The 12,431-nt window shown below is 45.0% G+C and overlaps 1 protein-coding gene across 1 annotated transcript; it reads right to left on the bottom strand.

The window, feature by feature from the left end:
* Positions 1-6,480: 6,480 nt before the first annotated feature.
* CUNH1orf162 (chromosome unknown C1orf162 homolog) lies at positions 6,481-11,183 on the bottom strand. Its single transcript, XM_077780169.1, has 8 exons — positions 11,095-11,183; positions 10,594-10,728; positions 9,569-9,681; positions 9,351-9,398; positions 8,080-8,137; positions 7,525-7,619; positions 7,193-7,260; positions 6,481-7,026 (listed from the first exon to the last, which is right to left on the bottom strand). Exons 4-8 carry the CDS (start codon positions 9,385-9,387, stop codon positions 6,865-6,867), a joined length of 420 nt encoding a protein of 139 aa, XP_077636295.1. The 5' UTR covers positions 9,388-9,398; positions 9,569-9,681; positions 10,594-10,728; positions 11,095-11,183; the 3' UTR covers positions 6,481-6,864.
* Positions 11,184-12,431: the final 1,248 nt, after the last annotated feature.

Raw genomic sequence — 12,431 nt, 5'->3', positions numbered from 1 at the left:
TTAGGTGAGAACAGCATTAGCCACGGGAGCTGTGCTGGCCCATGCCTGAGCAAGGCTGCGGCCACGGTCAATAACATCTCAAGATCTTAGTTCCCACACCCCCGGCTAGCTGCCAGGTGAAGAGGGGGCAGCATCTTGGTCAGGGGACCAGGAGACCCCTTGTGTTTTATTGGTTCGCCAATAAATTCCTCACCAGTGTCGAATGAACTCTAACTTGTTCATGGGACACTAATGTGACTAACTTCTCCTGGGATATCATTGGAAATGGATTTCTGGAAAAGTTTCAAGTATAGTATTGCAATATCTATTTCTGCATTGGTATTAGATTCTGTCCACACCCATCGGGCTAAATCAGCATTTCTCAGATCTTCTTGGTGAAAAGATGGTCCTCTGTGGGAAACTGCCACCCGACTGAATGAATGCCACTCTTGACTCATGAGAAACCGAGGTGTGGTGGGTGAAACATTCAATCAAAACAGGAAACACAAATAAGACCGAGGCCTCGGCAGCTGTGGGTGCAAATGAGGCTGTACTGTCATTGATGGCAGAATTACCTAAGCTCTCAGCAACCACCTGCATGTCTGCGCCCTCTCTTCCCATGTAAAGACTTTTCCTGCAATTTCAAGGGGTTCCCAGGGGCTCCCCATCACTGCCTCTGCTGCCCTCCTAAAAAAAAAAAACCTCTTCTGATATCTTGCAGTAGGGTGCTGGCCAGTGTCAGCGCTCAGGATACTCAGCCCTGAGGTCAGGGTGGGGCTGGGGCAGGGAGACTGGCTCTTGCCACAATTCAGCACATGCCCTGCACATTTAGGTCCAGGCTTTCACAGGGTCTTCCACCCTAACCCCTCTGTCGGTGGGAAGCTCAAAGCTACCCAGCAGCCCGATGGGAAGGGGCAGGGGTGCGGGGACCATCCCATTCCCACCATCCTCCCTGTTTCCTTGTGGCCAGACCCCCTCCCTCCCAGAGTCTCAGCGCAAACAGCATCAAAAGTGTTGCCTTTTCCGTCAGCTACAAAACAACTCCAGGCCCTCCCTCCTCCGTGACCATGGTCAAGCACAAGCCCGCCGGTTCTACAAATAGCAATCCAGCCTGGGCCTCGTGGGGCCATCTTGCTGCATAAGCCAAGACAGCAGGCATCAATCTTCCACGACAGATGAAGACATCTATCATTGTCTTGGAAGATGTATATTTACGAATCTGGAGAGCCATTTCCCTGGAGAATCCTACAGGTTTGTTCTGATTCCGTGAACTAGGGTTCTAGAGCCTTTTTCTCCTTCCCGTTCCTGGCACTGACCTTTTGAATCTACGGTCTATTATTTAATGGTTCATTTCATCCTCCAGCAAGGCCAGGGGCACACTAGTTTTTACCACAGGGAGACAAAACCCAAAATTTTGTAAACACAGGGCTCTGCTACTGAAATTGGGAAGTTTCTTTTTTTTTTTAATATATTTTATTTTTTTTATTTTTGAGAGAGAGATAGAGACAGCATGAGCAGGGGAGGGTCAGAGAGAGAAGGAGACACAGAATCTAAAACAGGCTCCAGACTCTGAGCTGTCAGCACAGAGCCCGACGCGGGGCTTGAATCCACGAACCGTGAGATCATGACCTGAGCGAAGTCGGATGCTTAACTGACTGAGCCACCCAGGTGCCCCGGGAAGTTTCAAGAAGAGAGAAGGAAGAGCAATTAATGTGATACTGCATGTCCAAGTGGGTGGCCCCAGGACAATGCTTACCCCTCCTCTTGGAGCCATTTAAAAAGCACTGGCTCTCAACTGGAAAGCTGATGTGGCTTCTAGCTGCAAAGGTCCATAGAGTTGTTTGCTGTCAGCCCCGAGTTTGGGAATGGCTGACAGCCAGAGAGCCCTCCCTGAGGTGCCCTCCACAGCCAGCAACAGAAGAGCCTCTACTGCCTTCCCAGGGCTGGGCACTCTGCCATGCTGTGGCCTCTGCACTGGACTATGTCCCCAAACCATCTTTCTCCTCGGCTTATTTGCTCCCGCACTGGACCCCCTCTTCCACTGCCTTCTCAAAATCCAGCCGTCAGGGGGTGCCTGGGTGGCTCAGTAGGTTAAGCATTCAACTTTGGCTCAGGTCATGACCTCGTCCCTCGCATCCACGTGTGGGGGGCAGGTTGTCACACTGCCCTGTCGTCCAACCCTTCCAACCTCTCAGAGTCTGGTCTCGTTGTCTCTTACTGGCCAGCTCGAGGGACCCTCTGGGGAGGATGTGCCACGTCAAAGCAGAGGATGCGGAGAGGAGTTGGCTCTCTAGAGATCGCGGTTTGTAAGTTCAAGCTCTGCATCAGGCTCTCTACACTAACACCATGGAACCTGCTTCAGATCCTCCATCTCCCTTTCTCTCTGCCCTTCCCTCTCTCTCTTTCTTAAAAATAAATAAACATTTATTTTAAAAATCCAGCTGTCAGGAGCCACTACTCCATCTCAGAATGCACATGCTCTCTCGATTAGGTTACCTGACTTGCTAGTTTCTCTGCCATTCTACCTCTGGGTGGGCCAACTTGGCATGGAGGCAAAATGCAAAAAATCGGAAATTGGAGGACTGGACTTAAATGGTGTCTGTCATCTAGTAGATGCCAGACATTGGCTAAATTAACCAATTTCTTCAAACTTTAATTTTCTTACCTCAGTTTCTTAAAATATTACCTAATGTATTTTTCAAAGCTTATTTATTTTAAGAGCGAGGAAAAGAGTGAGGGAGGGGCAGCGAGGCAGGGGGGAAGAGAGAGAGAATCCCAAGCAGGCTCTGTTGTTTAGCACAGAGCACCATGCAGGGCTCAAGCTTATGAACTGCGGGATCATGACCTGAGCCGAAGTCGGATGCTTAACCTACTGAGCCACCCAGGTGCCCCTATTTTAAAAATTTTTTTTTAAACATAGTTTATTGTCAAATTGGTTTCCATACAACACCAGTGCTCATCCCAAGTGCCCTCCGCCATGCCCATCACCCATTTTCCCCTCTCCCCCACCCCCATCAGCCCTCAGTTTGTTCTCTGTATTTAAGAGTCTCTCATGGTTTGCCTCCCTCCCTCTCCTTAACTATTTTTCCCCTTCCCCTCCCCCATGATCTTCTGTTAAGTTTCTCCTGTTCCACATGAGTGAAAACATGGTATCTGTCTTTCTCTGCCTGACTCATTTCACTTAGCATTATAGCCTCCAGTTCCACCCACGTTGCTACAATTGGCCAGATTTCATTCTTTCTCATTGCCATGTAGTATAAACCACATCTTCTTGATCCATTCATCAGCTGATGGACACTTAGGCTCTTTCCATGATTTGGCTATTGTTGAGAGTGCTGCTATGAACATTGGGGTACATGTGTCCCTATGCATCAGCACTCCTGTATCCCTTGGGTAAATTCCTAGCAGTGCTATTGCTGGGTCATAGGGAAGTTCTTTTGTTAATTTTTTGATGAAAAATTTTGTTAATTTTTCCAGAGGGGCTGCACCAGTTTACACACCCACCAACAGTGTAGGAGGGTGCCCATTTCTCCACATCCTGTCCAGAATCTATAGTCTCCTGCTTTGTTCACTTTAGCCACTCTGACTGGCGTGAGGTGGTATCTCAGTGTGGTTTTGATTTGTATTTCCCTGATGAGAAGGGATGCTGAGCATCGTTTCATGTGTCTGTTGGCCATCTGGATGTCCTCTTTGGAGAAGTGTCTGTTCACATCTTCTGCCCATTTCTTCACTGGATTATTTGTTTTTCGGGTGTGGAGTTTGGCGAGTTCCTTACAGATTTTGGATACTAGCCCTTTATCTGATGTGTCATTTGCAACTACCTTTTTCCATTCCATCGGTTGACCATTAGTTGTGTTGACTGTTTCCTTTGCCGTGCAGAAGCTTTTTATCTTGATAAGGTCCCAATAGTTCATTTCTGCCTTTGATTCCCTTGCCTTTGGAGACGTGTCGAATAAGAAGTTGCTGCGACTGAGGTCAAAGAGGTTGTTTCCTGCTATTTCCTCTAGGGTTTTGATGGTTTCCTGTCTCATGTTCAGGCCCTTTATCCATTTTGAGTTTATTTTTGTCCATGGTGTAAGAAAGTGGTCTAGTTTCATTCTTCTGCACGTTGCTGTCCAGTTCTCCCAGCACCATCTGTTAAAGAGGCTGTCTTTTTTCCATTGGATACTCTTTTCCTGCCTTGTCAAAGATTAGTTGGGTGTATATTTGTGGGTCCAATTCTGGGTTCTCTCTTCTAGTCCATTGGTCTATGTGTCTGTTTTCGTGCCAATACCATACTGTCTTGATGATGACAGCTGTGTAGTAGAGGCTGAAGTCTGGGATGGTGATACCTCCCGTTTTGGTTTTCTTCTTCAATATTACTTTGACTATTTGGGGTCTTTTGTGGTTCGATACAAATTTTAGGATAGCTTGTTCTAGCTTTGAGAAGAATTCTCAGCAACAGATTTTAAAATGTCACTAACTCTTGCCAAATTACCTCCATAGCAATTGCATGCATGTCTTGCTTCCCCACAGTCCTGCCCAAGCTGTTTGTTAGCAAACTTTCTGGATGTTGCTAACCTCATTGATAGAAAATATCTAATTGTGGTTTTAATTACTCTTTCTTTTATTATGAGTAGACTTGAGTATCTCTTTATATGTTTAGAAGCCATTCATATGTCCTTTTCTCTGACTAACCCAGACCTATCCTTGGTCCTTTATTTTCTACTGAGTTGCTGATTTCTTCCCTGTTGACTTACAGGAACTCTTACTATATTAAGAAAATTAGCCTTTTGGCTACATGGTGCTTTGCAAATATTTTCCAAACTTCGCATTTTGAATGGCATTTTGTAACTCCAGTTAATCAGTCTTTTCTGGTTTATTGGCTTCAGGTCATACACGTGAAGTGTGCACCATTCTGTTTTTAAAATTCTCCTATATTCTTCTAGTACTTTTTTAAAAAATGTATTTATTAATTTAATTTTCAAAAATTTTTTATTTATTTTTATTATTTTGAGAGAGAGAGCATGCATCCCTGTGCAAGCAGGGGAGGAGCAGGGGGGTGGTGAGAGAGAATCCCAAGCAGGCTCCACACTGCCAGCACAGAGCGCAACGCAGGGCTCAATCTGACGAACTGTGAAATGGTGTCTTGAGCTGGGAAATCAAGAGTCGGACACTCAACCAACCAAGCCACCCAGGTGCCCCTCTTCTAGTACTTTCATAATGTTTTTACAGTTAAATTTTTGATGTATCTGGAATTTATTTTGATTTAAGAAGGGAGGTGTGGATTCTGATCTTGTTTTCATCTATAAGGCTACCTACCTGTCTAAACACCATTTATGAATAAACCAATTCCTCCCAAATGATTGGATATGCCAGCTATGTCATACTCTCAATTTCCTCATGTATTTTGATCTTTATCTAGTGTTTTCATTCCATCGCACTCGTTTATTCATGAACCATGAACATGTTTTATTAAGTCATACGTGATAAAACAATACTTCTAGTTAGCTGTTAAGGGTAGCCTTCCCAGATCACGTTATTTAAATTTTTTTATAGCTTTTTAATTATTGTTTTGAAACAGAGATAGAGCATGAGCAGGGGAGGGGCAAAGAGAAAGGGAGACACAGAGTCTGAAAGAGGCTCCAGGCTCTGAGCTGCCTGCACAGAACCCGATGCTAGACACGAGCCGAAAGATCCTGACCTGAGCCGAAGTCGGAAGCTTAACCGAATGAGCCACCCAGGCACCCCTTCCCACATCACTTTATTTGCTTCTTTGTATAGATTTTCCTGGATTTGTTTTCTCATTTAATATCTGTACAGGAATTTTAGAGTAACCTCACTGAGTGAAAAAGAATCTTATTGGTATGTTTACTGGAATTGTCTATGGGATTATGCATGAGGATTTAGGGGAGTTAACATTTGATCTTCAGTTCCCATGTAACATTGCTTAGCGTATCTTTTATGCTACAGCAGGGAGGTGACTTGAATAGTGCTTTACGCAACAGCGGCCTTGTATTTATGTAAAACTCTGGGAGGTACAAAGTACCTAAGTAGATGACATCTCACTTATTCTCACATGAAGAGGTAAGTATTATTCTGTTTTCAAGATGAAGCAGTCGAAGCTTTAAAAAATTTAACACACTTGGGGCGCCTGCGTGGCTCAGTCAGTTAAGTGTCCGACTTCGGCTCAGGTCAGGATCTTTCGGCTCGTGTCTAGCTCTGTGCTGACAGCTAGTTCAGAGCCTAGTGCCTGCTTCAGATTCTGTGTCTCCCTCTCTCTCTGCCTCACCCTCTCCCCAACCCCTCAAAAATAAACAAACATTTTTAAAAATTTAAAAGAAAAAAAGTTTAACGCACTTACTCAAAAGAATGCAGCTAGTAGGTGCAGAGCTTGAGACTGGTGTCCCCATCAACCCTGAGCTTGATCTAGAGTCCCATCGCCTCTGTGAGGCTCTCTGGCTCTGCATGAGTTCTGGTCTCTGGAGGTGATGGGGACAGACAAATGCAGGAGGGGCCAGCTTTGCAGGGGGGTTGCTTTTATTTGTAGTTCTTGCTAGCTTGCCCAGCTGGGTGACCTCTCCCAAACTGATCAGCGGCACTGAGTGAACGGAACACCCTTTGTGCCCTGAGCTCCGCACCACCACACACTTAGGAAGGGGACGAGGGAGGCAGTCTCAGCCCTCCAGGGTCTGTCAGGCTGTCAGTCCAAGCGGCAGGGCCAGCAATCTTTTCTCAGGCCAAGGGAAGGACGGTCCCTTGGTCTTCAAACACGCTGGATGCTTCTAACACTGCCCAATCACACCCAAAACAACTCCCAACCATAGTCTGGCCCAGCTGTGGTCCCAAATTTGTCCAAAGGGAAAGTGACATATAAAGATGGAGTGGAGATAAGAGGGACTCGCGTCAAGCCTCACTGAGAAGGTCTGCTGAGTTTGTCACTTTGATCTGAGAGTAGACAACTGTGTCCAAGCCGGCAGAATGTTTCTCAGTCAGGTGATTGCTCTTTCCTTCTGAAGCTTTGAAAGTCATGCTGGCATAGGTAAGCGCTTCCTCCGGGAGTGAGAGCTGCAGAGGCCAGAGGAGGAGGCATGAGTGAGTTCAATTTGGAGGAAGGTGTCTCTTTAGAAGCCATTTGGAAGCTGTGGTCACAGAGGACCAGAGATCAGAAGAACCCTTCAACAACCCTTCAACCCGGCAACGTTGTTGCCCAGAAACAATGTGGTCATCCTACCTTGGCCGGAGGATCTTGGCCAGAGTGAGGATCTAAGGGAGGATCCAGGGCCCCGAGACTAGAGTGACCTGCCGCAGGTGCCAGGAGAGAGAGGGACAAGTGTCAGCAATGGGGCCCGGAGGAATGGGAAGGCTTTCCCTGCGGGCTGGGGCGAAGGGGTGGGTGTTACAGGTGGGAAAAGTAGAGGGTGGGAGGGCAGGGGGAGGAGTTTGGGGGTTCAGATCCTCAGTCTGCAGACAGGCTGAGCTCCCTGGGTTTTACTCGCCCTCAGAGCTGACTCTGTTCTCAGGGACTGAGCAAGAGGAGCAGTCGGTCTCTGAGAGGCCACTTACATTTCCTGCAGCTCCGTATGACGAAGAAGATAAGGGCCAACAGCAGCAATGTCAGCAGGACCCCAGCAAAAAAGGCCAGGAGCAAGTACTGTATGCTGTGTGGGCAAAGGGGGGGATGGTAAACCACTGGACTTTCTGAAGGCCTTTGCGGAAGGCCAGAGGTCATCTTTCCCACCTGCGCAGAAGTCCCTGAAATAGCTTTCATGTTTGTTGGGTGACATTCACTCAGCTTTTTGCTTTGGGTTCCAGAACTATTTGAGGCCTCAATGAAAACCATGGGCTCTCCCCCCCACCCCCAAATCTTCATAGGTACCCCCGCACAACAGGTTTTATCTATCAGCTGAGGGGCTTCATGGGTCTCTTGAGTGGTCTCCCCTCCCTGGGGAACCCGGCGTTAAGCAGCACACTCTGAAGATAAAAAACCATTCAGTTCTTCACCTGTTTCTGGCCCCCTTTCTCCAGACCCCCCTCTTAAGTCCCTCCTGTTACCCTCCTAAGCTGCCAACACAAAAGTCAGGGCCATGGGGCACGAGACGAGATGGGTGGAGCACTTACTTGGTGCCCTCCCAGAAGGAGGACGTAGGTGTTGGGGCTACTGTGTGGCTTTGTCCGTCTGTGAGAGACCAGGAAGGGGATTAATGCACCTGTCGCGTCTCATGAATTCTTCCAGCTTAAGTGTCCCCAGGCGCCCCACCCTGTCCAAGCAGCCCATGGAAATAACTGATGGGGGGGGGCACACTCTGCAAAAGGAGTGGGGCGCCTGAGCAGCCCAGTCTGTGAAGTGTCGACTCTTGGTTTCATCTCACGGTCCAGGAGTTCGAGCCCCACCTCTGGCTGAGCACAGAGCCTGCTTGGGATTCTGTGTCTCCCTCTCTTTCTGCCCCTCTCCTGCTCATGTTCTCTCTGTCTCTCAAAAATAAATAGACATTAAAAAAAAAGGGGGGGATAGAACGGTGTTTCCTAGATCCTGGATCCTTTCATGTGAAAATCAGAGTTGGGCACCTGGGTGGCTCAGTCAGTTGAGCGTCCGACTTCGGCTCAGGTCATGAGCTCACGGTTTGTGGGTTCGAGCCCCGTGTCAGGCTCTGTGCTTACAGCTAGCTCAGAGCCTGGAGCCTGCTTCGGATTCTGTGTCTCCCTCTCTCTCTGCCCCTCCCCTGCACACGCTGTCTCTCTCTCTCAGAAATAAATAAAAACATTAAAAATTTAAAAAAAAAAAAGAAAATTAGAGTTGGAACTCAAAAAATAATCAGCTAAGCCAAGGAAAGAGGAGTCTAGTGTTTTTGTAGCCCCTTTGACAAACAAACAAATGTCTCCCACGGGCTCCCTTAAAGATTTAATAGGCCCCCTGGGAAGATATGCTCCCTGGGACTTAAGCCACCAATCTCAAGGCAAGGGAGTAAAGAACCAAAAGTGAAACCCAGAACTAGCATTTCCCAATGTTTGGAGGAACTTGGCCTTGTAAACTGCTACCTATTTTAGTTTGTTCCTTTGTTTGCAGGGCAGCTTTTAACAGTGAGTAGCCAAAGGGAGCAGCAGGGCATTAATGCCTGCACCATAAATAGGGGGCCAGTAAGGGAAGGGAAGTGTAAGGTCATAAGCTAACCAGCTGGTCTGGCACTGAGCACAGAGACACACTTGACTCAAACTGAGAGGATCAGATTGTTCTCGCTGGTTCCCTTTTCCTCTCTTCTGGGCGTTAGAGTCTGCATCAAGGGAAAATTTCATTCTCCCAACTGCAGAATCCAATGTGATGTCCCATCCCAGCTCTTCAGTCCATATTAACTCAGTAGTGGGGCAGGTAACTGTGTCAGCCCTGGACTTACCATTCTTGCATTCAGATACAGAATGGCCTCCTCCCATGCCGTCTTCCCCTAAGAATAAAAAAACATTCCTCTTAGAAAGCCAGGAAAGGAAAGGTTAACAAAGGGGCAAACTCTGACAGTGTGATTTTAATATCAGAGCAGTAATGACGAGAGAGACGCAAGTCATGGTGGGTGTTCTAGTGAGGTCAGGGGTCACAGACTTCACATGGTATGGTTACCAGTCCTCAGCTGTGCACGTCCAGAAATGTAATCTTAGCAGGGCACCAGGAATAGACTGATTGGTCCAGAACTGACTCACAGCAAGTTAACTCACAGGAGACTGATGTATAAACTGAAATGACATAAGGAACATGTTGGTGTCACCAGCGCGTTCTATCAGAACGTACAAGAAAGCCAGTTAAAACCACAGTTTTTCTTGGTAACCATTGACTTAAACTAAGTATGGGAGAAGATGAATGGATGACTTTAAGATTGAACATCATATAAGTCTAATGTATTTGGTCGAGCATTCTTCATATCTTTTGTTGTTATTTTTACTGAGTTTTTTTAGTCATAAATACCCCTCCCATGCCACTTAAGACTTTCTATAGGCATTTTTAGTGGTAATAGGTTTTTCTGTTATAGTTACATCCTATAGTGTGCTTAACCAGTTCCTTCGCTGATGAACATGGTTTCTACTTTTATAAATAATTTACAAATTAAATAAAATAATAAAACAATTTTAGGAGACCACAATTCTACTTCATATTTAGGCACAAAAATTCTGATAAGAATTTTTGGCTCTTCTCATCCCTGCTGTATTTTAAGGTAATTGATTTAGGCCACAAATGTCATCAATTATTTGTGTTTAATTGTTCACCTTTCAAAAGTGAATTAATTTCCAAGTCCTTGAACATGGAGAGGGTCGGAAGAAGGACACCTCATTGCCATGTACCAGTTACAACAGCAACAACATTAAATGCCTTACCATCGACCAAATAATGTAACCCGGATCATAACAAAAGTGTCAACAGGGAAATTTGGTGAGAACACCGAGACTCGAGAAATAGGGAGCCCACCACCCGCAGCAGAATCTTCCGTGGCAACAATGTTTCTAGCACTTTTCGCTCCTTTTCTAATTTAAAAGTCAACGTGCTCTTTGTAAAGCACCATAAAATATTTAGTATAGAGTATTTTTGAAATATTGAAATATGTGTCTGCGCTGAAAAGACTCTGATCCCCTAGGAATTTATTCCAAACTTACCACTGGGGAGATGAGAGACGAGAGGATCGTAGGATTCTGTAAAACCTTAACCTTCACAGGAATGGCTCTGAATTTACCACCATCCCAAAGTAATGTCACTGGAGCCACCTTTAAAATATTTTGGGCCACTCCACTCTGAAAGACAAAACCGTCACACACAGTGCTGCAAGAAAATAACTACTTACAGATCCAGGCCAAGAAAAGCAGGAAACACATTTCCATTTGAAAACAACACTCCAAACATTTGACAGAGCATAATTTAAAATAGAAACAGCTTGATATCTACTTTTCCACATTTTGCCGGCGGAGGGGGGAAAATCTTACTGATTGCCACAAAAGCTACCAACTAAATGCAGCCACTCAAAATACAACCCTTCCCCCAAAGAATAAAATTAAACAGAAAAAAAAAAAAAGGAGAGCCACCACTAAAAATTAGATGACATTTTCTTTTGCTGAATGATTATTTCATCTAGATTAAAAGCGTGGGGATAAAGACATTACCTTCTAAGAAAAAGTCCGGTCATAAGATGCCAGTCGTGTAAGACTGAACCTTTTACTTGCTTCCGTGACTTAGTACTATTTTTCAGAAATGACGAAATGATCACTACTATTGCCACGGTCAAGCTGTATGTCGCAAAGATCTTATCTGGGTTTGAGGGCAGACTTCCTCTTTGAGGCCAACACTCTTTATATATTTTTTAAATTATTTGTTATAATAACATATATTTTTTAATCCCATAAACAGCTTCTTGTGTATCTTTTGGCCCATGAACCCTAGATTGTAGGGGGTTAGACAAGTTTATTTCTAATTAAGTGTTTATTAGTATTTAACCACCGTGCTAGATAAGGTGGAGGTCACAGCAGGATGAGATTATCAGTGACACCAAGCATCTTAAAGTCTCATTAGTTCTAACCGGGACGATGAGGTTGATAAGTAGACAGACACAGAGAGCACTGTCAAGAGCAAGGGGCTAGCTGGGCAGCTTCACTTCATGAAGTGTGTTAACAGGTATGGCGATCCCTTCAAAGGGAAGACGAATCATTTATTTCTCACAAAACGTGAGACCATGACCTGAGCGAAACCAAGAGTCAGATGCTTAACTGACTGAGCCACCCAGGTGCCCCACGAAACATTTCTTTATAAACATTTATTCATAACATAATGTTAATAAAGGACTCTGCCTCTTAAAAGGGGTAGTAAAATGTAGAGGCAGGATGAATTTAGAAAAATAAACATAGGGACTTAGAAATATTATCTAAAATGTAATTTGTGAAAAATTTACTATTATGAATTCACAGATATTTAAGAAACTTGGAGCACGGTAATTTCTAAGAACACCACAGTGGGCCTGATTTCTCTGTTGTGTTTTGTTTGACATTAGAAGAAAACAGCACCTTCAGAGTGAAATATGATATTTAAAGGGTTCAAAAAGTATGAAAAAAGAAAATAATCCCTGAAATTATTTTTTTTACGTATTTCTTTTACAAAAGAGTGTCCTCAATTTAGGGAGTTTATGAAAAATAAAGCAAGAATTCTCATGCTTATAAGGCTAAAACTATCAAAGGAAGAGAGAACTCAGTGCATTATCCTCTTAGTAACTCAAACTATTGAAATAGAGAAAAAACACCTTTAAAAAATTTTTTTAATGTTTATTTTTGAGAGAGACAGACAGAATGCAAGTGGGGGAGGGGCAGACACACACACACACACACACACACACACACACACACAGAATCAGAAGCAGGGTCCAGGCTCTGAGCTCTAAGCACAGAGCCCAGTGCGGGACTGGCACCCACGCACTGTGAGATCATGACCTGAGCCAAAGTCAGATGCCCAA

The sequence above is a fragment of the Crocuta crocuta genome, unplaced genomic scaffold, assembly GCF_008692635.1.
Source record: "Crocuta crocuta isolate KB4526 unplaced genomic scaffold, BGI_CrCroc_1.0 scaffold364, whole genome shotgun sequence".
Classification (NCBI taxonomy): Eukaryota; Metazoa; Chordata; class Mammalia; order Carnivora; family Hyaenidae; genus Crocuta; species Crocuta crocuta.
This window is presented reverse-complemented; position numbering and strand designations above follow the sequence as displayed.